The sequence below is a fragment of the Alosa pseudoharengus genome, unplaced genomic scaffold, assembly GCF_046254945.1.
Source record: "Alosa pseudoharengus isolate Yale_2024_CS ecotype anadromous, Long Island Sound unplaced genomic scaffold, YU_APseudo_1.1 YU_APseudo_1.1_scf_19, whole genome shotgun sequence".
In the NCBI taxonomy this organism is placed as follows: domain Eukaryota; kingdom Metazoa; phylum Chordata; class Actinopteri; order Clupeiformes; family Clupeidae; genus Alosa; species Alosa pseudoharengus.
Genome location: NW_027468657.1, coordinates 13,723,620 through 13,751,041, shown reverse-complemented (window position 1 = coordinate 13,751,041; position 27,422 = coordinate 13,723,620). Strand labels below are relative to the sequence as shown.

Below are 27,422 nucleotides of genomic sequence, written 5' to 3'. Positions count from 1 at the left end.
AATTATATCTCTCTGGAGTGGCATTGAATTTTAATTTGGTGTGAGCACAACAGCAGACTGTGAGGCTGTGGTCGTGGAGTAAGCTGATCTGTCCTGCGCCATCTTTGCAGCGGCAGTGGTCCCCACTGGGAGAGCCAGACAGAGCGTTGTGGTCTCTTGTGGTGTATTTCCAGTGTTTGCACAAATCAAAGCACTACACATTGAATGACCCCTGTTCCTCTTTGCACACACATGCTTTCTCTCAGTCTGTCTCTCTCTCTCTCTCTCACACACACACACACACACACAACCACCATTAAATGAAAACTGACCCCAAGTCTCTAAGGAGTACTGCACACATAATCGGGTACTCTAATAGAGAGGAGAATGTTATTTACATTTGGAGTTACTCAAAATTACTCCAGCACATGCACACACACACATGCACACACACTCTCTCTCTCTTTCTTTCTCTCTCACACACAGTCTCTTTCTCTCTCTCTCTCTCACACACACACACACACACACACACACATACACAGAGAAGAGAATATAGAACAGCTATACAGTACATGGTAATTAAACTTCATTTCCACTTCAGAAATATGGAAAATATTAATTGCAAATGACTCATTACATTTGATATCCATTTTAGATGGTGTTGTTAGAACTAGATTGGTGTTCAGGGCCCTACCAAACTAGGGTACTGTTGAAGAGGATTTTATTTAGTTTCATGAAAAGATCAAGTCTTAAAGAGGAATGACTAATTTTTCTGTGTCTTAGGTTTGTTTTGTTGGAGGTATACTTCTTTTTGACACGACATTGCATGAGTAGCCTACTGCCGGAGTCTGATTAGGCAAAGTCTTTCTGTTAAAAAAAATAAAAAAATAAAAACTTGTTTTGTTCTTTTTCCTAATGGTCTTGTTGTTATCTGCAGCCTACTTCTGCCTTCACTGTGTTTGGAAAGAATGGCAGACACCTCTAGTTACAGTTTTTAACAGTGTGCATTCAATTTTGTTGCTTACAGCTGACAAAGGTATGGCTATTCCAAATAAACTAATTTAAACATATTTTACTTCTAGACTATGTTCAATTTGTTCATGTTGATGTATCATCCATAATTGTTACACTAACTTAATGTTTCTGTTCGTTTGATTAACAGAAAATGTCTGCCTTTGACCAAAAACTAGCTGAAAGTCAATATAAGGCAACTCTATAAATCTCTACATCTTTACTGGTGCACAATCAATTACAAAATGATAAGTATATGGCTAGAGAAAATACGTGACCTTTAAGTGATATTTGCCAAAGCTCCTTGCCTATTGCCAAAATATCCAGGGGCTAAACCTGCCACAGATCAATTCTAACCGATTTTTTAAAGGCGCGCCGTCACTCAAACATATCCCAGCTAGGTTGCCATGGACGCCTGAATTATAGTCTATTTCTTATACACTTGTCTTGATCTTTAAGGGGGGGGAAACAGGAAATAAAAGTGTAGTACTCCAGTCCACGAGACTAATCCACTCCTGGTTTTGACGCCCCGCTCTGCTTTTCCTTCTCATCTCCCTCGCTTCTGCATTGCCATACAAGCAGATGTTCTCTCTCTAACACTAGTTTACACGATTTTCTGTCTAAGGCTGGTATTGTTTCACACGCGGTTTGGAAAGCAAACAAGGACAGAGCGGCCAGCATTTTTATGCTACACCACCACTACGCTCAGTGCAGTACGACTCGCAGCCGGGAAGCTGAGAGTAGTGGGCACTGCAATTCTTCCTTTATTTACCACACCTGTGATGCGTTGTTTCTGAGCAACGAAGACGCACGGCGGGGATACTAATGGCTATGGTACAGGAAGAGGAGATTTGTTGAGGGGAGGACTTTGATGCAGTGGCGTTTATAACGGCGTTTAGAGCGCCAGAATTAACATTTGGACAGACGACGCAATTATTAGACCCATTTTTGCTGATTGCTGTTATTCAAACTTAAACGCAAGGTGATAAAACATGATGTCGTTACACCTGGGTCCCTTTGTCCGTTGGAGATTCAGAGTAATGCTCGCATACAGCTGGATCCTTTCCATCGGATTTACCTGCATTGGTAAGTTAAACGTGAATTTTGTTTTGTTTTGCTGTGGTTCACCTTAAGATATAAGGAAGACCTTCACTTCTCTCTCTTTGTCTCCTTCGCACGTGTGTTATTTCCATGGAGATGCCAATGAGTCACTGAGTGTGCCAACATCAAACCGCGCAGTCTAACATTTAACGGGACTGTGAGTTCAGAAAGTCATTTTTATTAGGGTAAATTATAGACTGAACTGTCAGTTATCTGCGGCTACGGTAAGCCTATAGCCTACACTGCGTTTACCTAAGGGAGTTCGCTGTGACTGAACTCGCATCTTACAGCCCATCACATGAGTTCCAGCTTTATGACCGATAACACCGTCTGTTTTCACTCACGAAAGTAGCAAAATTGCCCTTTCTCGCAAACATTTTAGCTGCCTAATCATAACTGTTATTCTTTCGGGAGAAGCGACCGCATGTGATCAACTTTCAGTGATAGTAGCCTAGGCTACATGTGTAAGTGAGACCGTGTCTCCTCGCTCGTAGTGTCCTCGGAGGTGCACGGACATTAGGCTAACCTACGTGGCAACGGAGGCAGAACATCCCTCTTATCACCGAATAACTAACGCACTTGTTCATGTCAGTTAACGTGCAGTTCACTATAGGCAAGGATCTCTCGTCGTATGGTAAATTGCATGGTTGAAAAGGACTGTTTAAGTTATTACTGCGTTATGGGAACAGACATACAGTAGACTACTCCCCTCCTTGCGAATGTGTTACACTGAGCGTTGGAAAGCCGATGTCACGTTTCCAACACCCTTTAGCTCTGGTAGCCTACTGCATTTGCAGTATTCTGACGGCTTTTACTGAGTCGGTCGCTAGCCTACTAATGCTGATGAGTTAGGTCACTGAATCATCAGTGGTCGGAGACATCACGTCTCATGGAAATCAATTCAAACGTTATAAACCGAAATTCAAAGGAGGAGAGTTGCGTTCACAGCCTAGTGCACTGTGAAATATTGGAGGGTGTCGCTAGTGGGATGATCCATATGTTGTAATTTTTATAAGCCCATAGTGCGCCTGATTATTTCCTTTACAACAATGCCGCTTATTATATGGTTACCATGTAGGATTAAAGTAAAGTTGTTTTTTCATCACTCAAGTGACAAAGTTATTGTTCATCAACATGAACAAAATAATAATAATGTAACATTATATTATGTAAATAAACATTAACATGCAGGTGTTAGGCTTACACCTGCATGTAGTGATTTTGAAATATCCACTATTTTGTTCCATTCTCTTTTAACATCATACAATATTTCACTCAGTTGGGTCTACTAACACTACAACCCAATGGGGTCCATGAATGTTTTACTGATAGAATTAAATGTATGAACTCAAGGGGGGAGTGATGAAATTGCCTTTGAACATCTGGTCATCTGGATTTGGACTCAGATTTCTGATCAAATAGAAGTCTTTGGGGGGGGGGGACAAATCTTTCAATTCACCAAGTTGCCTTTGCTATATATTGTACCAACATCCCTTCTGCGGAAATGTACACGCAGTTACTTGCTTATTGGAACCTATTGTTCTTAGAAAGTCTGGGTCGCAAGCTCCTATTATGGCCAGGGAGAAGCACAGCTGGAGTCTGGCTGGTGAGTGTGGCTAGAACAGTTTGTCAGGATTTCACACTTCATTTCCATTGTGCTTGTTTCCTGATGGCTTCCCACAGTATGGACAGAAGGCTAACATGTTAAAAGTTGTGTAATTGCTGCTCTTGCTCCAGGACACTCAAAAATACACGCAATGATGAATTAAGAGGGCTTTTCAGCCGCATTAATTAGGGAATAATTATGAATAAATTAAGATGAAATAAACAGGCATGCTCCAGGGACATCATATTTCAGACTAAGTAAATAACAGTGCGGTGATATTTACAAGGCTGTTTCAGACGTTGGTTTAAAGAGGAGTTTTTTTCCCCTCTCCTCTGAATACAAGGCCTTATGCAAAAACTAGTTTCCACCCTGTCATAGTTACTGAGTCGTGTAAGGGACATTAATTATGCTTTTTGCCTCTTTTTTTTTGTTGTTGTAAGGGGATTTTATACAAACTCAATTAAGTCCCAGCGTGAAGATTAAAGCCAGGATGTAAGAGGATGCGTCGTGTCTGAGGTTGGGTGGTCCACAGTTTGGATTCTGAGATAATTTCAGAGGTGCTTCCAACAACACGAGGGCCGCAGACGGGCTTGTCGGAGATCACACGAGGCCTCCGGCACGGAGAGTGGGAAAGGGCTGACTTAGCGTTTGTCAATATCAAAGTCTCGGCTTGTCCTCTCCTCGTAATTCAGTCAAAACTAAAGCCAGACCTGTCAATCTACATTAGTGGCTATGGGAAACGGCAAAGTCGGCCACTTTCTATCGCTGCTGTGTGTTCTGGGAGATCAGTAGGAGCTTCAACAACAGAGATTTCCATTCAGACAAAAGAGGATGGCAGACTCTGGGTGTCTCTCTCTCTCTCTCTCTCTCTCTCTCTCTCTCTCTCTCTCTGTGTGTGCGCGCGTGTGTGAGCTTGAAATCCCTTGACGGGAGTATTGTGGGGAAAATGTGCCTGTCTGCGAGTATCTTGTGTCCTTCAGAAGATGGAGATAAGTCATGCAATCATCCACATCACACCGCTCCCCATCCTTGGCACCAAGCGCCAGACTACAGGCCTGTTTTCCTTTTCCTCTCTGGTCCGTTTTCTAGCTGTTGAGCGAGAGGAGTTCCAAGATGGCTAATGTCAAATGCAAAGCTACAGTACAGTTACTATCTCTCACTTTCTTCTCTCTCTTTCTCTCTCTCACTCACACACTCAAACACACACACACACACACTGATCCAAACATGAAATCTTCTGTATGATGATGATGATGTCTTATTCACGTCAACCACAGTGTCACCACTATCTCTGAAAAGGGCAAAGCATGCCATCTCAGCAAAACGCAGACGGTCATTTAGATGTTCCTTTGTGATGGCGTGCATTTAGGTCAACCCTGTTCCATCTTCCCCGCACATTGCCTGCGTTATAGCAATGAGATATACATATGGAGGAAGGTAGCACGATTAGCATAATATATTGGCTGTACAAGTCTCTCAGTCACACACATTTTAATCCACTTCCTCTCTGTCCCGAAGCTAATGCATTGCAAATGATCAGTATGTACAATATTAGTGGGGTAAGGTCTTTCACATGGTAATGTTAATTTTATAGGGGAAAAAAGGATTTGGATCCCCCCCAAGTGAGAACTGAGAATTTCCAATGATGCATGCAAAGAGAATACTTCCTCAGTGATCGCAGGAAAGGAATTTACCATATAATAATTTATTTTTGTACCCCTCGACACTAGCCCTGTGAATTAGCATGATGTTACCAGAGCAGGAAATATCCAGTAATGGGTAAATTGTGCTTTGTAAAAAGATGGAGAATTAAACTGATGTTGCTTTTCCGAGTATCCCAATGGAATTGTTTTGTAGGGTTTTTTTTTAGTGCTTAGAATTGGATTTGATTGCTGCAGGTAGAAAATTAGCACTAATGTGTTGTGCTTTGACCCACGCCAATGCATTACTTTCTCATTGTTATAAACAAATAGCATATTTTAGAATGGTACATAAGGTGTTACATTGATTTCTTTCACTTTACTATTTATTAATGAGCTATTTTTTAAAAATTCCTTCATGAAATGGATGATGTATTGCGATGCTGGATGAAACCAGCTCTAGTGAGTGATTAATGGTTGGACGTACACTGCATCAGCATAAATGAAGAAAAGGTAAACAGTGCAAGTCAACTCCGGTCAACTCTAAATGATTCGCGGGACTACGCTCCATTTGATGACAAATGTGTGTGCTTCTTATCTCCAGCAAGCTTAATATGTCCACAGCTTGCCCGTCAAATGCAAATAGCTCCTGTGAAAGTAGAGAGGGATGGTGAGGGATGGAGAGAGAGAGGGAGGGCATGAAAAAGGGATGGAAAGAGAGGGAGAGGGGCAGAGCAGGAGAGGAAGAGAGGGGGATCGGGAGAGGAAGAGGACTGGGCCAGTGAGGATGACAATGTGGGAACCTCTTGGGGAAGGGGGGTTATTTTATGCAGTCGGGAAAAGAAAGCTCTGCAATGCCACTAAATCTCTGTCAAAATGTGCCCTTTTGCCTCAATTACACAGTTTTCATGATTCAGGTGGTTGAGAAAGGTGAATAGTTGCAGGGGATTGGGGCTTTGCCTATGGCGGGGGCTAAGGTCCCAGCAGAGTAGTTCTCTCTCTTTCTGTTTTTTTTCTCTCTCTCTCTCTCTCCATCTTTTTGTCTCACTCTGTCGTTCTGTGTGTCTCGCTCTTTTGACGCCTGCTCCCACTGGCAAACCGTCTTGCAAAAAAACGCCCTTCAAGAAGAAGGGAGACAAGATCAGTCTGTCGAGCCCCCAAGATCTGCATCGCTCTGCTCGCCGGAGAGGCTAATCATCTGCTCCCTCCCAAGGCGGCGTTGCTGACCGGAGCGGCTCGACCCTTTCTGCTGACCTTGAGTGTGCACTCCTCTCCCTGCGCCGCTGCGAGTGGCCGGCCCGGGCCTTCTCAGCACATCGTCAAGAGCAGCAGTCATCGAAAAGCCCTAGGGTCAGCTACCTGGGGAGTTCAAACCCTCGCTCTCCCAGGGTGCCTTTTGGCTTGATGCTGATGCTCTGCTTGACTTGCCATCGCTGTCCAAAAGGTCTCCTTAAGATCTGGACCCTATGGTGATGAGCCATCTGCTTCGCTACTCAAAATATGCACTGTGCCAGGTGACTTCTGTTCCTCCTAAGTAGGCTTTTTTTTTAGACACTGTTTCCCTTTTGTTTCTTTTTTGAATCTCTTTTTTCCACTTTAACAAATTGTACTCTTCTGGGAGAGCTTTCTTGACAAAGTGAGAATGATTGTGAGTGACTCTTTGTGGTTTCTTCCCCAGTGATGTGTATAGAAGCACATCTGTCTCTCTCGCACCCGGACCATTTTTGAGGTTTGGGGAGGCTTCCTTGTCCTCTGGTGATCAATAAGCCTCTAACTGTTTAATTGGCCATGGGTCAATGACAAAGAGGCACGTGCTACCCCAGAGGGGTTCAGTGCTGGCTTATTATGGCTGTCCTGTGGGTCCTTTCGCAGCCCCAGTGTTTGTCCAAGTTGTTGCCAGAGCGATTATTATTTGTATTCGCCGTGCCGACTGGAGCAGGGCTTACTCCATAGGATTGCCACTAGGGAGCGGCATAACAACCGGCGAATCTCCAATTGGCTGTGGCCCCTGCTGCCATCCCATCATTTCAAAAGGGAGGAGTTGCTAAGTAGTACACATGTCTGCTCAAGGGATCAAAGACCGTGTGGCGGGTTTCATCCATCATTGATTTGCAGTCTCACCATCCACCGTGTTGATTATTCATCTTTTGCAAGCAGCCATACGGCCTCCATGTTCAATAATGGCTTTGTCAAACAAACCAATAGTTGGCCACCTCAGATGAATTTCTACCAGTGTGGTTCCACTGGTTTTGTGTAGTATCAGGTTTATTCCTAAAGGAGCACTGTACTGTACCTGCCACCATAAATACCGCAGGGCTATTCTAACTGGAGAGTGACACTGCATGACGTATTGTTATTCAGGACTTAGGGCTGCTATTTCAATCGTGTGTGTGTGTGTGTGTGTGTTTTGTGTACGCACGCGCCGTACGTGTGTGTGTGTGTGTGTATGTTTGCGTGTGATTAATTTGGAGACCACCTTAGGCAGGCCAGAGGTGGTGTTGCTACCGTCATGGCAAGGGTATTTGTGTGGCTGTTGGCTTGAGCCACTGCCAGGGCTTGTCCGGCTGAAGTGATTTTGTTGACAGGGAGAGAGAGCCTGCTGACCTTTCGTCATTATGTTCATGCGTCCGGGCGCCCAGGGCCAGCAATTCAACTGAGTCAACATCGCCATCTACCCTCCACACAGGCCCCACTCCCAAGGGTTAAAGAAAGAGAGAAAATGAAATGTCCTGCCATTACAGAAATAGGAAGAAGGGAAAGTGTTATTATAGAGTATCTTGTTTGTTTTGCAATTATGTGTTGATCTTTGTAAGGAAACGCTACTAGTTTTTTTTCCCTAAAGCATAGTGAGTCATTTCTCTATTTTAAATGCTGCAGAATAAATGCTGATAAAATAGATTCATGTGAATTCAGATGGACATTTCACAACATCTAACAACCATTACGGCAGAAATGATCAATTGGATTGTTGGCAGAGTTCTGTAATGGTGAATTATGATGAAGCCCTGTTCTAGCAGTAGCCGCTGCATTGTGATACAGCCAGTCAGACTCCCCTCATGCCAATTAGTTGACAGAAAGACCAAATGACTTTGCTCATGACCTCACTGCCCATTCATGCAATTGCAAAGGACCTTGTGGTATTGAGTGGTTTACATGATGAAATTGACCTTTAGCGCTGCATAGATCCAGTCCAGAATCACAGATGATTCTGATGTTTATGTAATTACAGTTTTGCTATAATCGATAGATAATCAATGCTTCTGCTTTGAAATTTTTTTTTTTTATTATTCAAGTGCAGGGAGAAGAGTTGATGACATTTTTATATTCATGACCTGTGTTCAATTACTGCATTGCAGTCATGGTGATCTGGTTGGTAGTGAATGTAAACACTACAGTCTTGTATTGCTCGATTGCATTAAATTGTAGGAATACCATCCATTTGTCTTACCATACCATTTGTATTGCTCAAATACATTAAATCATTGGAATGCCATCGGGATTGTATTAAATATTCAGGTTCCTATACAAAATGAGATCAAAGCAGCCATTATGGCCTCGGGTAATGCAGGCTGTGTGCTGAAGGACGCACATGTCAAGTCCTGATGTCTGCCTCGCACAGACGTACTGGTCATGGGATTGGTAGCAGTGTGTTTAGCAGGTTTGTCTGTCAGTCAAGTCCAAGCCTCGGGGTGCACCAGCCACAATGGTGGCAGTGACCTGGATTGGCAAGGGAGGTTTGGGTGAGTAGTGAAGCAGGGGGGATGAGGGGAGGGGGTAATGGGGGACAGTGGGGTAAAATCCCCCCCCCCCTCCCTCCCCCAAAAAAGCCCTGGTGTGAGTGTGTTTCCTATCAGACTGTTGAATGTGGCCCTTGTGCTTAGGGTTATGGGGGTGCTGCATCCCAGCACAGTGTAGTTGAATGATGGGTGTGTTATACAATGAGGAATAATATGCTGCAGATGGTGCATATTTACATTTGTGAGACCCAGATATTCTGTTGACTGGCTGCTGCTTCTCTGGTCAAATAAGGCCTTATGATGAGGCCTTCAATGAGATTTCAGATTGAAGGAAGGTGCACAGTGGTGCGGTGAGTCAGGAATGGGACTCGTGGCCTTGATGCTTCCAGCAACATGCTCTACCAGCAGCAAGAGAAAACATGTTCTATTATCACTTGAGAAACATAACCACCCATTCAGCGCTCAAGGTAATGCATTGTGCGCTAGGAGCATGTGTGCTTCTTTTATTCCTTCTAACAAATGCTATCCAACGCCAGGTTTTGTCATTGTGGAGTGCTTGGCTTTAGCCTGCTGAAAAAGTTTTCCAGAGCATGCTAATTATGCGATTTCAACAAGGCAAAACAGCCCTGTTTCTGGGCAAGGACAACACGCGGAGCACTACAGTCACACAAGGAAATAATAGAGTCTCTGCCTCTGAAGCCCATTATGAAAGGATTGGTTTTTTTGCTTTTGATAACTTGTTGTATATGGCATGCTGGTGAAAGTAGAATACACATAATTTATATTCACAATATCCAAAGACTGCAGTGTTTCCCACAGAATTAAATTATATTTGTGGTGGTAGGTTTGCAGAATTAAGTGTGGTGTTGATTCTAACCAGATTTAAGCACAATTTAGTACAACCAGGAAACTCATTGTGTGGTGGTCAATGTTAATACTGTGGTGGGCCGCCACAAATAAGTCAATGTATGGGAAACACTGGAATGAATTATAGTATGATCTCTTGATTTAGATATCTATCTTGATATTTGCTTGATGAGTGCTCAAAATCAGTCATATTTCGCTCTGTCCTCAGTGTCCGTATTAGCAGTCAAACTCCTATGCAATGTATTACTGAATAGTCAGTTGTTTCTCTTTTTACAAATGATCATGATGGCTCTGCGTTCACATCCCTCGCCATTTTTAGAAATGTTGATTCATTTGGGAATTGAATCAACTGACATCTGTTGACCCCGTTGGTTGAAAAGATCACATAGAGAGAGGATGCGCCATCGAGTTAATACACTCGACATTACTGTTGCTTCTTCACCTCTGACTGGTTTTTGCACTGTGTATTTTTAGCGTTTTTTTTTTTTTGTATGTAGGCTACTGTTTAGGCCGCACAGCTGAATTCAACATGCCCTCCATTGAGATGTTTGCTCGGAGCGAAAGCAAATGTCAGATATGTTTTTAGTTCATGTTGCTCTGTGTTGGAAAATGGCTCAGAAGGACTTGCCTCTGACACTTCTTATGCTCAGCTTGCCTCTGACACTTCTTATGACTGTGTCCCAGGGGCCCCAGCATTGTTATGATGTAGAGCTCCGAGATAACCGCTATCCTTGCAAGCGTTGTGCGATTTGATTTCCCTCGGAAAGAGGGTACTAGTCACACGTCTCATCTTGGAGAGGTGTCGCCAGTAAATCAGCCATGAATTCTCTAGTAATGATGGTCGATGCTATTCCAAATGTTACGCAATGTAGCAAATGCTTCAGGTGATATAGACCCATGATTTGAACTCCTTACACACACACTAGTTGCCTCACAATCTAGACTGAGTCTCAGGGACATGAGTTTACAACAATATTTCTCAGTAAGGATCAGTCAGCAACACAATGTAACTGTAACCTTTAAAATACATTGACTTCTAATACAGCGAAGGATGCCTAACATTGCCAGTATGGGCCAGGTGCACTGTGTGCACTGTGTGACGTTGTTGATTGGGTAGGATCATGACTCTTTTAGTTGTTGATTGGGTAGGATCATGACTCTTTTAGTTGTTGATTGGGTAGGATCATGACTCTTGTAGTTGTTTTTTGACTAACAGTGTACCGTCTTGATGCTAAATGGCACTGAAGATTGATGCCGAAGGGCATGTGTATAGATTCTTCCATGTGTTTTGCTGATTATAGTCGTCAGGTTTGGCCCTCTGAGGCTCTGGGTGCTGAAGGTTCATGCTGCTGTCGTCACCAGCGCAGTGTGTTGTGTGTCATGGTGTGACTAAACGCACATGCTGCACTCTCCGATCCTTCGACACACACACACACACACACACAGAACAGGAGCTCTTAATCTGCTCCATCGCCGAGCCACAGGTTAAGAGGACTTTAACATGAACTTGTTGGGTTTTTTATGAGCGACTCTCTAGTCTGGCTGTAAACAAAGCTTTTTTATTTCTTTTTTTATTTCAAATCTCTCGCCTCAGCAGCAGGAGCTGGGTCGTATCCTTGATATCATAAAAAAGGTCCAGTGAAGCGAGAAGCCCGACATGAAGACTCTGCCTCAAAATTCAATGCGCCATCCCCTTTATTACTCACTGGGCTTCAGACAGGTTGAAAGACATCCTGTATGTGCACCTCGAGTGGTATCGGTATTGTTCTGCTGAATCTCGATCAGTGTAAGCCGGCCAGCTTTCGTGCAATATTAATAGGTATTGGATGGAGGGCTGGGCTTCAACAAAAAGGCAGGTACATGATCTTGCCCGCCGGTGCGAACTGTAAACCACTTCAGCTGACCGAGGAGAGAATGAATCTGACCGTGCTTAAAACAGTCGCTGTTTACCCTCAGCGTATGCCCCGGAGATGGAGTTGTGTTTTGAATGCTAAGTTCACATTATTAGTGTGAACTCCCACCAAATGTTCACAAATCTTTCTATTTTCGTCAGCGTGTTCTGCGGTGCTCTTTTCAGAAGGTGGTCCACCGACTGGCTGATGAGTCATGCGTCTGTTTGCCAGGCCTCATAAAAAGGACGGGCTCGGCGGGAGCTAGCGGTGGCGGCTGTGTGGTCCTGACTCACGCTGGTGATGGGAGGGACGCTCGTGTGGCTCTCGCTAAAGGTGTCCTGGCAAAACAACAATCAGACGGAGTGGAAAACAAGGGCCACCCAGTTACTCAAGTGAGACTTCGGAGCTGGGGTTATCGGCTGAATCACTTCATCACATCTCACCATCGTGATCTTGGGTCGAATTTTAGCTCTAAATGTTCAGTTTAGCATAACTGTTGGACAGGAAATTATCCCTTTTTTCCCTTCTTCACTGTGTCGACTGGCTGTGTTGTTCAACTCATGTGAACGATGACCTTGTATATCGTTACTGTTTGGTTTATGGTAATGAAATTGGTGCATTGTTATTTTAGAACACAAAAGAAATCAGCTGTTTTTAAATTGATAAGTTGTATGTTTACATTAGTCTTGCATGGTGATATTAATATGTGTACTTTAGCTGCCAATGTCAAGTGGATCTACTTAGTTAAAAATACATACTGGGAAGGGACGATCAATGGCTCCCAAGACCGCACATTTGGTCCTGCAGAAGACCATCTCAATGCCCTCATACATCAGACACTCCTGAAAGTATAATACAATTCTTAATTGTTTCTTAATTGAAAGCATATCAAAGGAATGGAATGGCAGCTGTAATCATTCTAAAGTGTTCCCTCGCCCCGTAAAGGCTCCGGGAGGCCCGTGCTTTTGAAAATTCAGTCCCCAGCTCCCTCCCCAGATTTAGAGAAGGGATTTGTTCCTGAACATCAGTACAAAGGAGCAACGGAGGAAATGTAAGACCAGTGTCACATACAAAAGCGACTCCACTCCCTTCGCCGGGTAACCGGCATAAGATCCACCCCTCCCATCCCCCTCGCATCCCCCTCACCCTCCTTGCCGAAGGCCTTTTTGTCCTGCCTCTGTGAGCTCTAGCGTTCCCTTAACAAGCCTGTCTTACCTTTCAGATTTTATTACCGTAATCAATGGCACACATTAGCTTTCCTTGTGCATCATGTCGCAAAGGCACTAAGAGGCATAGAGAGAAGCTGATTGGAGTATAATTTGTCTCCTGTGTCTCGACAAGTCCGTTTTAAATCCGTTGTTACAAGCATCCTCTTCACTCGCAAAATAGGACCCAAACAACACTCTCTGAATACGACCTAAAACAGGGAAAGGGGAAAAGAAAAGCATTTTTCTTGCTGCCAAATTGGCTTGTTTGGAGGCCATTAGAACGGAAGAAATTCACAGTAAAGGTAGATTTAAAACTGACGTGCGAAGACCATCATATAACACGTTCCATCATTTCTTCTAATTAAACCTAATTAAATGCAGGTCAAGGGTGGAGGAAGAGTCTGCATTAAAAAAAGCTGAATACAGAGTCTAATTTTAAAGGATCTGCTGGCAGTGAAACAACCACCGTTTCCTACTTTGGTACGCTGGACACGCCTTTTAAAAGGCCAAAGTAGTTTGTAAAGCCGTCTGGGTCTATATTTTGTAACAGTTGATGGATCCGTGTGAATGTGCAGTGATATAGAGAAATGTAAAAGGACTTTTATCCTGAAACAAAGACATCAGTACTGCTGCATTTAAAAGCCAAACAGAATTAGCACCTCTGGCGTGAGTTGATGAAAGAACTGGCCTGGACGACAACACATTTATCAATCCCAGAGGCGTATAAGTGCTGAGGTCTTGGCTATCACGCTCTCACACCTCTCACCGTGGCCGCCCTTACTGTCTCATCATATTAGCCAGGCATCTTACTGCTATGTGAGCGCATTCTGCACACAGTCCTAATTTCTGTGACAGTAGCCACAGAACGGACACGAGGATGCGGGCGGCATGGCAACGAGGATGGAGAACAGAGGAGGAGAGGGGGAGAAGGAGGAGGAGGAGAGGAGAAGAGAGAGCTAGCGGGCTTCCGTAGTTGAAAGTACCTTGTCCCTAATTTCACCCGAATTCTCTCTCGGTGTGTTTGATGAGTGCACCCGGCGTTAAACGAGATGGCTCTTCAGACAGACCACCAAGAGTCTCACTTGAAGATAAAAAATGAACTGCCCCCCCCCCCCCCCACCACCCTCTTACCAACCTCTCTCTCTCAACCCTCTCTCTCTCTCTCTGTGTGTGTCTGTGTTCTTCAGTCCTCCAACACACAATTAGCCGGCCTCCTTTGGAGAGCCGTAGAACAAAGGTGATCCCTGGGAGCTATGACCGGAGCCAGTGGCACGTAAGGGGGTTGGGGGGCTGGTGGGGTGGGTGGGGGTGGGCTGGTGACACACTCATACCCCGAGGCTGCTCCCTTGACCAGAGAAGTCGGCGGCTGTCACCGCGCATCACCGTCTCCAGAGCGACTAATGGCATTTCCGAATTGGCGAGGGGCGGAACAAAAAAAAAGAGGCGCGTCTAAGAGCACACAGAAAAGAAAAGAGTGGCAAGTGAAGCGAGGGAGGGAGGGAGGGAGGGAGAGAGGGAGGGAGAGAGGGAGGGAGAGAGGGAGGGAGGGAGGGAGAGAGGGAGGGAGAGAGGGAGGGAGGGAGGGGTAGAATGAAACGAGAGGAGGGGGAAAAAAACCCACAACATGCTCACATCTCAGGAGAGGCATGCGCCGCGCTCTTCCTCTCCCCATTAGTCCGTGCCCTCCTTTCTGTAGTGTGCGCCCGCAGACGTGCGCTGAGCGGCGCGAGGTGTGGCGGGGCCCAGGCCTCCGAGCACATGCTGAGGCACCACCACCACCACCGATTAAGGAGGCTTTTCACTCACAGCTGAGCTCCGACGTCGCTCACTCTAAAGTCTCTCTGTGTGTCTGTGTGTGTGTGTTTGTGTGGGGGGGGGGAGTGGTGGATGCTGCAGGCTTGGGGTGGTTGTGGTGGTGTGTGTGTGTGTTGGGGGGGGGGGGGGGGGTGATTTACTAACAAGATCAAGATGCTGCATATACTGCATATGGTCCAGCACTGCCACACTACAAGGTCAACACTGACACAAGTTAGATTTGTCTTTGCCAATATTAGCCTCTAGCCTCTTTGCCAATATTAGCCTCTGCTTGAGAGAATGAGATGTGATTATGGGCTACGGCAAGAGCACTGCCTACCATAGTAAACACATGCTTAGATCATGACTTTTACTCCTGTGTATCATATGCCAGTTTTATGAAAACAACATACCGGTAGTTGATATTCAATTTAATACATTATTTAACACAACATTAGTATTAGATTATATAACATTAACATTATTAAACACATAATGCATTATATCAATATTTAATACTGTGTTGTAATATTAATGGCATACTCTGTGTTGATATTATTGATTTTAGGTCTCTTTCCTGGATAGTGATAACTCTTTGAAAGACAGTCTTTGAGTTGACTCTTGTTCAATGCTAATGAGTTACCCATGCTGTATTGCACAATGGATGCTACACCCATTGCTAATTGGATTAAAAGATGAGCTCATTTGGTGGAGTTGACTCTGTACTGTGCTTTGTCATGAGCAGCTGTGCGTATTAAACTGTATTTCCATGGAAAGAAATGATGGATGGTCACGGATCCCACAGAGGCACCTCCTGAGAGAGCTTCACGTTGGGCATCATGCACGTCACAGACTCTCATTTCAGGAAGTAGAATATCTTCATTCTTTAGCTGGATGTCATTTATCACTTTCTTAATGAAGATTTGGATACTTATTTGACGGGCAACATTTTTACTCTTTTGTTTAGGCATTTCATTTCTATAATCTTACCAGTCATTTCATGAGTGATAATATTTCTATTTGGTTTATATAAGATATATTCATATGGTATAGTCTGAGTGACTGTGTGCGCAGTATGAAGTCTTAAACTCTTTGCCATAAGGAAGTTCGATAATCCCCTGGAATAGTTGTAGCCTCATGGGAAGGAGGTATGTTTCGCTCGCCTTTTATCTGGTGAATTGAGCTCGGAAACCTATATCCAGCCCGGGAGAATAATGGCCAGTGAAAGAAAACAAAAGTCGGAACATTGTGCACGCTGGCAACTCCGATAAGCAGTGTCTCTGCTCCTTTTATCTGTCGCCTCCGTAAGGAACACGGCCTCTCAAAGACGAGACGGGTGGATCAAATGACCCAGGTCCACCTTGCTGGCAGGTGTTCTCCGGGGTCCCTCAACCCTTCTGGGACCTCCGGGCCTCTCCTGAAATAATTAACGAGACTCGTTTAACCCTGGCTTTACCAGTGCCGGTAATTGTCCTCCCTTCCTTCCTTGGGTTGGGTTCCCGTTCTTTAGTTTTTGGAAACTTGTTCTTCTGTCCCACCCATAAACTGATAAAGTTTGAGAATCCCCTGATGCCCAGGAGAGAGTAAGACTTCATTCTACAAACTCACCATATCTAAATAAATAATCTTATCTATAATATATATATATATATATATATATATATACATGACCTCAATTGTTACATTATTTAGGTGAAGGGCTTGTGCAGCATGGAGGTGATGGGCATTTCCACATGTCCATGCTATGAGTCACTGATCAGTAATTACACAGCACGGCCTCTCCGTTAACAAGTAGTGTGTAATTGTATTGCATCTATGGTAATGTAGTATTGATGCCATTTTGGGGATTGTGCTCTATCTATTTCTGTTCCTTGATGGCATTATAGGAAAGTTGCTATCTACTTCTGTATCTTATTGTTTGGGATGGGTGTAGCAAATAGAAAAAAGAAGACAAATCCAGTGATGTGATGTGGATTAGGTGTTAAACGTCACTCCCTATTTTCTTTTCAGGTGACGTGTGTCAGAAAATAATGCACTTTGCTGAATAGAATACCTTATGAGGCTCCAATGTATGAATCAAAAGTTACCAGTAAAAGAAGTAACTGTGGTACTAGCATACTGGAAAAGCCAATTGTGCGGCAGCCCTACCTATCATTTTGAAAATCCTTGTTATTTGCATCCATTTATAGTGTTTCCATGGTATTTCCTTGAGAGTGAAGTATATTTTCGGTACCTCAGAATTGGTATCGCATGCGCTTTAATCGGTGCGGGATGGGCCATCCTCCTGTCACAGGATCTTGACAGGGTGTCTTATTAATGCATGAAATTCTATCACTGTCAAAATTTCCCCCGGTTGATAATGTGAAATCTGCTTTACTGTACCGTGGGAGTTTTACACAGAAATAGTACTCCTGGTGCTCAGGAAAGACACTGCGCTACGGAGACTCTCAGTGATGGGTTCTTTCAACTCAAACCCATGAAACATCTAATAAAGTACACCACTTCCCATAAGCCACCTGAATAATTTGTTGCAGTTGCCTTTTTATCCTTTTACAGATGTGATTTTCTCTTTTTTTTAAGTACTGGGTTAGAGACAGGACCAGAGTTCCTGTTTGACAGTTCTCTCCAATGTTTTTTGGATTGGTTTTGTAGTCTCGATACTTCCTGTCAGTGGTAAGACCCTGAGAACAATAGACCGGAGTCGCTGAGTGTATTATTTCTGCTCTCAGGTGCAATGATGACACATCCCGGGTTATGTTTCTGTATTTATCCGTCTCCGTTGTCAAATTGAGTGAAATGTGGAGACCCTGGGGTCAAAAGGTTTGTAATACGGTCTGACACATGCATCAACGTCAGAAACATGTTGACTGGCCCCTTTTAATCCTGCACTGAGATCTATACTCGGCTTCGTAAGGGCCAGAGGTGTGTGCGTGTGTGTACACTTGTGTTTATGTGTGTGGGGGGCAGTGTCTTTAAGACGTGTAACATGTGGACCTGTATACAAAGCAATGCGGTCATACCTTTCACCACCGGCGTCAAATCTCATCTGCCTCAGCGTGACGAGGTATGTCAGGGCCGCCCCGCACGCGTAGGCAGAGGGCCAGACGCCGCCCGACAGCCGAGAACTGCGCCTCCTCTGTCCACAAAAACGGAGGAGGCCCGTCTCCATGGCCGTCTCCTCCGAGAGCCGACCTCGTCTAACTAGTCTAGTTTTAATATGTTGTGTAAAAGAGCACCTTGGTAGTGGGAGCGTAGCTCGTTATCTCCGCCCCTGTGATATCCAGCACAAGTGTTCCCTCTGGCTGCCCTCTCTGCACTGCATGTATTTCTCAAGATGTTTTTTTGAAATGCGGCACCCCGCACCATCTTTCCCCTCGCGCAATGTTGTTGTTTTTTTTTACCCGTTCTTCTTCTCCGTCCCATCTGTCTGCGTGTGCGTGCTGGTAGGAGCCGCTCAGCCTGGTGTTTATGTTTCTGAGCGCCATACTGGAAGGCAGGGAGAGTTGGCTCCAGCCGCACTGCCAGGGTAGTCTCCGTGCAACAATCATTTAGTATTCATTCTTAAGGCTTGCTACGCACAGCATGTTGGATTTGTAAAATTGCTTATTTGTAGGGTTATTTCCCCTCTCCAATGTATTTGCAGTGTGTGTGTGTGGGGTGGGGTGTGTGTGTGTGTGTGGGGGGGGGGGGGGGGGTGTGTGTGGGGGGGGCAGCAGATTAATATTATACATGAAAATATTCTTTTGAAATGCCAACAAACAGCATGTCTGTCTGTGTGACACTCATGTCATTGACAGCATTGTGATTTAATTATAGGCAGAATCAGATGATAGGCTCGCACCATTCCACATAAACCCAGCCAAGGTGTCGGATGATGCATAACTCATGCCTTCTTCACACGCTTCCTCGTGGTCATAGCAGGGGCGTCTGATTGAGAACTGGAGGTATTAATGAATAATAACAACTTTTATCACAGAAACTCTTGACCTCCTCCAGATGCAGGCAAATGTTACTGATAAACAGCCCTTCTTAAAACTACCCCCCCCCCCCCCCCCCCCCCCACTCACACAGAGAGAGAGACACACACACACACACACACACACACACACACACACACGCGCTCTCTCTCTCGCTCTATGACACCCCTCCCGGCTTAGGCTCAGCCTCGGATTCCGGCGCCCCATCCCCGAGGTGGTATCTCGCCATCTTTAATTTAGAAATGCGCCAGGAACACTCGTGGGGGAGATGGTTATCGGAGCCGGCCGTCCGTCTGTCTTGTCTCAACACGCATGCCACTCGGCATTGTCTAATAGCCTTTCACCGCCAGCTCTCTTTCTCTCGCAGGTGGAAGGGGGTGATTTGGGGGGGGGGGGGGGCGGTAATGCTGTCAGTAACACAGCTTTCCATTGTCACCTGTCTGTGTCTGTCAAACTCGCTGCTTGACTTTTCCCAAAAGTCACAGGCAGTGTCGAGGCTGGCATTCAAATCATGGAAATATCGGCAAATAGTGTTTTCTTTATGGCTGGAGTTAAATAGACAAGACACCAGCAAAACAAACACACACACACACAAACACAAAACCTCTATTCGGAGCCTTTCTCAGATGTGAGCTTCTCCGTGTCCTGTGGCACGCTTGACTGTAAGTGTGGTCCCTGTGGTGACGAGACAACATTGCGCTCCTAACCAGCAGAGAAAGAACGTCATTTGTTCTGAGGGCAGAGAGGCGGCAATCGATTGTATTTTCATTACAGTTATGTTTTCATACTTCACCACAGGATAGTGTGAACGATGGTAAATGATACATTAATGCTCATGGCCCTCTCTCTCTCTCTCTCTCTTCTCTCTTCCTCTCTCTCTCTCTCTCTCTCTCTCTCTCTTTCTCTCTCTCTCTCTCTCTTCTCTCTTCTCTCTTCTCTCTTCTCTCTTCCTCTCCCTCTCCCTCTCTCTCTCTCTCTCCCTCTCCCTCTCCCTCTCCCTCTCCCTCTCCCTCTCCCTCTCCCTCTCCCTCTCCCTCTCTCTCTCTCTCTCTCTCTCTCTCTCTCTCTCTCTCCACCATCCCTCTCTTCCCCGGCCCTGGCGTGTCCTCCCCTTGTGTCCAGCGTGTGAAGATGAGCTTAGGGCTAGATAAACGTAATCCACCACCTCCCCGCTACATTCCCCTGCTACATTCCGACTGCTGTCCAGTTTGTCATGGGCCACCTGACGTGCCACTGCACCCGTATGGGCCCACTGCCCAGTCCCGCGGGCCTCTTATTGAGTTAGCTTGAGTCTATCTCTGAGGGGGATGAAAATGGCAGACATTGCTTTGGAAGTTCTGTTATGGAATCTCTGGAAGCCATTAGCCTGTATGTTTAGTGAAGGTATATAAACATAAGAGCATACTTACATCAGAAGGGCCCTGCTGTCAAAAACATTTGGAGAATCTTGCAGTTCTGTCGTCTTTGATATGTTCTATGTCTTCATCTCTCTCTCTCTCTCTTTCTCATCTCTCTCTAGGACTCTTAACCGTGCCCAGCACATTGCCATTCCTCTGTTGATGCTGTAGGAATGCTTTTCAGTGGTTAGGTGATGCATGGTGCTGGCAGTTCTTGAATGGCAGGTTTATTGTGAGTTCTACTGACTCATGCCTTGCACTCAAGGGGATGTGCGTCATCTGCCCCACACCGCACCACACCACACCGCACCACACCGCACCGCACCACACCGCACCGCACCTGCCACTCAACACCGACTACACTGCTCCAGTCCGCTCCGTACCATTCTGCTACACACCGCACCGCACCACACCGCACCACACTGCACCACACCACACTGCACCACACCACTCCACACCATACCGCTCCACACTGCACCGCATTGATGGGTCCCAGTCCCTGTCTGTCACAGACCTAAAGGGAGTGGAGGGGACAGACAGCTGATGCTAGCCACTTCATTGATGGTAATCTGTGTTGAATTGACCCTCGTCCTCTTTCAGTTGGGTTTGCGGTGGGCACAGTGGTGGAATGGCAGGGAATCTCACAGCTTTTCATCAGCCCTCTGTCCCAGAGGGATCTGTGTGTTAATGAACTCTTCAATCCATCCATGCATACTGTATATGGCTTTCCAGCAAAACCCACCCAACAGCCAGAGAGAACTCTCGGGAAGTCTGTGCTGTTTCAAGGCCAATGTGTTTGCAGGACTTTTGTGTGTGTGCAACTTTTGCTAATGCAGCTCCTGAAGTCAGGAACTGTTATTGTTTTTTTTTTTTTTAAAAGGAGTACCGTCACACCGGTGGGACGGGAATGTTGGGAAATGAACGTTCTAAAGAATATCTGGGTTCATTGAATTCAACATAGAATTTTAGAACCTTCAATTGTTGCGGGACTTAGAATGTTCAAAAACCTACACCTTAAAGGGTTAAAAAAAACACACACACACAATGCATCGCTCGTCTTCAGAACAGTGTTGTGCGTGTACGTATCTGAGCTGTGATTTGGCACCCTATAAATCTCCACCATGAGGAATGGATCCCAGCGTGAGCGCACGGCACCCCTGGCAGGTGCATCTTTGATCAGTGCTAAAAGTAGTGATGGGGCCGAGTCATCTGGGCAACAAAAAAGCCTGGTTTGCCTTGGTTCGCTCCCGTGCTGATTTATGATTTGCTGTTTGTTTATTTTTGTGGGAAGTCACTCCTGTAGGCTTCCTTATCAGCCCCACCGCAGAGAATATTTCTCTGCCTCTTATTCATTTTGTATTTTTTGGGGGGTCTGATAAGCCCAGAGTTCTGCATTTCCCCCGTTTATTGCCTTCATCTGTTATTTATGCTTCTTTATTGTGATGATGCATTTCTCTACAGTGGAGGTAAATGGCAATATGTAGTATACATGATCAGGGGCATTACTCTCCTGTTTTTATAAATAAAGGTGCTTTATTTCACTCCATCAGTATCTTATTATCAGCTTCCAGACAGTTTTCATTTTTTGACCTTCTTTTAATTCAAAGATAAGCATCCCCTGGGCAAAATGGTAGCAAATTAGTCCTTTATCTGGTGGCTAAAAAGACTGCTTTGTCACTGGGCTTGTCTGGTGGTTTGAAACGTGATGTATTGACGGAAGGAATCTGGCGAGGCCGGTAAATACCAGCCGTCTCAGCCGAGATTTGGGTTGGGTGGAAAAACAGCGCGTATTCAGTGGGTGGAAGTTGCTTATTATGTGCATGTGTAATGTAATATCTGATCAAAACCATGAGATGACCTGGGCTTATGAGTAAGCTCTACTTTGTATGCAAAAAAGGGAGCCATTGCTTTGATTCACGGAAAATCTCCCGTGCCTCGCAAAGCTCCCCACCTTTTTTTCTTCTTTTTTTAATCTATTCTTTTTCAGCTTTTACAGTGGAGGCCTCTTTTTGTGTGTAAGGTTACTCGGCAGTTTAGGGGACAAGTATGGACTTTGGCAGCTAAAAAATGCCATCATTGGGGTGGCGATGGCATAAAAGGCGGCGGGGTGGGGTGGGGGGGTCTTTTTCCTCTTCTCCTGGGTGTCGCCAGAGGATGGGGGAGATGGAGCCGAGGGTGGAGCATCAACCTTTACTTGTGCCAAACGCCTTCCCAGTTATCGGGTGCTTCGGCATGGAGCGGGCAGATAAAACAATCCTGAAGGGGAAATGATTCCGCTCCTAATCAGATTTATTTGCGCGTCCCACTGAGGAAGATTGATGTCTTATCCCAAGCCAAGGATTTCAATTCTCTGTGCTGCAAACACAGATGAACAATCAGCTCCCTGTCTCCTGAGAATACTTAATTGTGGGTTTTGTTGTTGGCTTTCTGTGTGTGTGTGTGTGTGTGTGTGTGTGTGTGTGTGTGTGTGTGCGTTTGTGTGAGTGCAAATCTATGTATCTCTGTGTGTGTTTTTAGCTTTGTTTTGATACATATTTGTTTGTTTGTGTGTGTGTATGTCTCCGTGAGCGTGCGTAACAAGTACCCCAGACAGTCAAGGAAAGTCGCTGTCTGTCTCCTAAGCCTTTCATGACTATTTTTTTGGTGGCTGTTAAATACCAGACATCTGCTCCCCCATCCTGTGACGGGCAACTGAAATGGGGAGCTCAAGCCCAGATCAAAACAGAGCTGCCAGTCCCATACTGAAAGCAGACGCCAGAGCCACCACACAAGCATCTCACCACCGTTATCAAAACAGGAAGAGCCTTATAGGGCAGGAGTGAGTTAGTTGATTTATTGGAGGGAACAGTGAAGTAATTGCTCCTAAATGAATCAAACATGCACTGGTTGCTGGCTCCTTGTGTCTCTGAGATGACATTTAGCTTGTTAGCTCTCAACCATTATGCAAACATCAGGAAGAGAGACCCCTTCCCTAGGCACAGATAAGGCATTGATCCCCCCCCCTTTTTCCTTTCTATGGGAATTTAAAGGTTCATCTTATCAAATTACCAAATGGTCCTACGTGGCCAGCCTAGATAGACATCAAGATAAACATAATTGCTCTCGGAGAATATTCAAAGGGGAGCATTAGAAAGCCATCATGGAGAGGCTAATGTTGCTTTGGAGGCTACATGAGGATACAGAGGGTCATTTATGTGTCGTGGTGTTCTTTTATTTGTGTTTCTTACGGTGTTTTTTTTTCCAATGGAAATGTACAGGCAGATGTGAATAAAGGTAAAAATCTGGCATGGGAGAGAAATCGTTGTTAATAAGAGAGAGAGAGCAAGAGAAACGGCACTGTTGTTTACAGAGAGCAACACATTGCTTGCATTCACCAATGGTTTTGTTTTCCCTGCTAAGATACCTTCAACACCCTGAACAGCAGTTCTTTTATTTTAAGAAACAGCCGATTTCTTCGCTCTTTTGTCATAACTGAATCGATGCTTCTGAGTTGAAATCAACAAGAGGAGGCCAAGGCTGCTGTAGGCAACGCCAAGAAAGAAGGCACCATTGATTGCATTATGTGGAAATTATTAACGACAACGTGCATGCACTCTTGAGATGACGATTAGGATGGATTGCGAATAGGAACAAATGTAAGCGGAGCAGAGGATGAGAACAGTGGGCAGCACGTTTAATTGAATAAAGAAATCTGTTCATCGATGTGGGGAGAGTTGATGTGGAAGCACAGCGTAATCAGTCTATGTGGAACATGTTAAATACATTTAATGGACCAGTGGAAAACAGCCTTGGTTACCACTGGCATTCATCTAAAATGTATGGGGGACGATTTAGCCTGCTCTCCAGCGAGGCCTTGAGAATTTGTTTCTCTTTCAGTTCACACATGTTTAGCATATACCCATCTATTCATTCCTTCATTCATTAATTTTCTTTCTCTCTCTTTCCCCCTCCTTCTTTCTCTCTCCCTCTCCCTCTTCCTCTCTCTTTCCACCTGGCCACTAATACCTGCCGTTGCTCTTAGGTAGTGAATCACACTGCCTACACTAGTGCAGGTTCGGTCATTGCTGTTATTCTGTTACTTGACGGTACAGTATTTAATGAAAGCGAAATGACAACTGGCCTGAAGAGTTGCGTGTAACAAATCAATTGGCGTATAAATCTAGTGAAGTACCGGTACTGCCCTTCATAGATTTCAGTTGGAGTTCATTGCCATTTCTTTTACTTAAAAATATGGAAAGAGAGAGTGCAGTGCAGTGCAGTGCCCTCCCCCCCCCCCCCCCCCCCCCCCAAGAAGACCAGAAGGCCATAGCCAAGTACCACGTTAATTGGTGGCCATTGCTCATCTAGATTGCTCATCTAGGTCTGATTCACCTGGTGCGGCGAAGCACCATCGACTTTAGCCACTGAGTACATTGTGGGGGAAATGATAAGGACAATCAATTTACATCGCTCTATCGACAGCATGTACAGTCCACCGCCATGACCTACCTCATGGCCGACGACACCACAACGGATCTTTGGAGTGCATTCATCAGACCGTATTGACCATGAGTCTTCAGCACCTTTACCTAGTTCTCTCTCTCTTTTGTAAGCATTTTGTCTGTATGTTTTATTTCATTTCTAAGAAGGCATGAAAATAGAGTTTGCATATTCCTTGAATAGCCACTAACAAGTGAACATTACAATCAACTGAAGTGGCGGAACACCAGGCCTGTGCTTGATTTCTGATGTGAAGGCAAGGGGGGGGGGGGGGGGTAGAATCATGACTGTCATGAATTATGACCAAATATCAATTTGTTGCTTGATTTTTCTTTTTTCTTTCTTTTTGTGGAGTATTTAATGCATATTTATATGTGGTGCCTCTGCCTGTCATTACATGACTCATTTAAACTGGCTAGAAGGTTGCATGCAACTTTCCGAATATGTTAATAATAGTTGTTAATAGGTGAAAAACACCATTTGGTGCAGCCAGGAGCGACCAGGTGACAGGTAGCCTGGGAGCACATACAGGGTTATCCAAAGGTGGTGATTTAAGAAAGCATGACCTCATTGCTTTAACATCCATCACTCTATTGGATTAGTTACCTAACAACACAACTAATGGCCAGATGCCACTGCCTGTACAGAAGAAATGGCTACTTCACATTTCGTCCCCTTAGAATTATAAGGTTCTATCTGACATTTTTGTCAAAATTTAGTTATTTACATAATCTTATTCTGTGACACCTTAAGAAGATGAGGTGAGGTGTTTGTTGTAGTTGTATACATTTTTGGACATTATATCTGAAGAGGTTTGTTCCACTTATCAGTATAAGTCTATGGAATTCTAAGACTTTGAAGCTCAATATCTCAGAACTACTCAGAACGTAGATAGAACCCTATAATTCTAAGGGGACGATTTTGCTCCAGTGCCGCTGGTCTGTACCAGTCTCAGCCCCAGAACGCTGCGCTGAGTGAGCTACGAGTAAATTGTATGTCATTGTGAGTAATTGTATTGTTGCGGCAAATTGTATGGCCATTCATTCATTCATTTCTCTCTTGTTCTCATTCATCGAGGTGTTATTATTTATTTATTTTTTATTATTATTTTTTTGGGGGGCTTTTTATGCCTTTAATCAGATAGGATAGTAGAGATTGATAGGAAGTGAATGGGAGAGAGAGCAGGGGTGGGATCCGGAAAGGACCACGGGGCGGGAATCGAACCCGGGTGGCCGGCGTACGGTGCAGGTGCCCCAGCCAGTCGCGCCACTGCTGAGGCCATTGAGGTGTTATTTTAACTCCGCATAATTTCTGCATTTGAGAAAGCCCTCTCTGCTGTGAAGAAAGCCATCTATACCAGGCTCACCAGAGTGTGTAGGTGGAGAGTAGGAAAACAGGAAGAGTGATCCCCCACCTCTGCAGTGCCCTGCTTTAAATACATACGGAGGAAGGTGCAATCAGCGGGATCTCTGCTGGACCACTGCAGCCAGTAATTACACAAACTGATCTCAGGTTTGTGGCCATTTGATCCTCAGTTCGCGCTGCGCCGCATTATGGAGAGATTAGATTCAGAGCCCAGCGGAGGCCATAAATCATAGCCCCCCGATCTCCACCGCCACGGACACACACACACACACACACACACACACACACACACACATTCCCTGTGCATAGACAACAACTTGCCCCCCCCCCCCCCTCTCTCTTTGAGCTGGGATGGCCTCCACATGAGGCCTTGTTTGTGCGTGCTCTCAGTCTGTGTAATTGGACTCCATAGGTAGCAAATGCATCGTCATAAATCAAGACAAAACCCTGGCTAATACATGGGTCTGGTCTCTGTGTAGCTTTAACCCTTATAACCTAACACACACACACACACAGACACACAGACACACACGGACACACACGCACATACAAATACACACTCCCTATGGGCCTGCCCAGCCAAACATTTACCTGGGTCTCTCCCACCTGTGTTCTCCATCCATGGGTTGGGAGCCTGTAGAGCACAGCCCCCAGCTGGACACCCACAGAGCTGCTGGACTCCGCTCAAGGTTCTGGAGGTTAGCGCAGTCATTACCGTGTTCGTAGGAATATGCTGCCACCCCTCACCCTGCTTCATTTGAACTGAACAGGCTTTTTACTAGATGTGTGGCCCCACAGCTGAACACTTTTGATAACTGTGCTTCCCCAGTGGTGGCTACTTTTCTGCCAGGTATTTGTTGTTGACACCACCATGGATGTTTAATGCTTTAGTATTTAATAGTAATATTTCGCTTTTTCATTTTTGGTCCCATTCCAGGACGTTGGTCATTTCACCATAATATACATCTACACTCTCTTTGTGTGGTGTGCTGCATGTTGAGTTGCATAGCTCTGCACCTCATGAAGCCTGGGGCTCTTTGGCTTCAAGGCCTTACCTTTATTTATTTATCTATTTATGTAGATTAGCTAATCAGTTTTGAAAAAGGCAGCAAAACAGGAAGTCGAGTTGGGTGATAACAGCAGCCTGCTTTGGAGTTTGGAGCCTCACATATCACATCAGATTACAATGTCAGAGTTTTTTTTATGTTGGTACAGTGGAGCTGAAATTTTAGGCTGTCTTGTTTTGGCTACAATTTTACCGGGAGCAACAACTCATCTTAAAAAGAAAGTCAAATGCCATTTGATGTACACAGGCTGTAGATTGTTGGCCAATAGAAGAATGTGCCTTAAGGAACGCATTCCGTGTGAT

General features: G+C 45.0%; 1 protein-coding gene across 1 annotated transcript in view; it reads left to right on the top strand.

The window, feature by feature from the left end:
* The first annotated feature begins 1,916 nt into the window (after positions 1–1,916).
* Positions 1,917–27,422, top strand: part of unc5a (unc-5 netrin receptor A) — a 140,045-nt gene continuing 114,539 nt past the window's right edge. Inside the window, exon 1 of the mRNA XM_076292872.1 lies at positions 1,917–2,076. Coding sequence (XP_076148987.1) covers positions 1,983–2,076 — 94 coding nt within the window. The 5' untranslated portion in view covers positions 1,917–1,982. The remainder of the gene's footprint in view (positions 2,077–27,422) is intronic.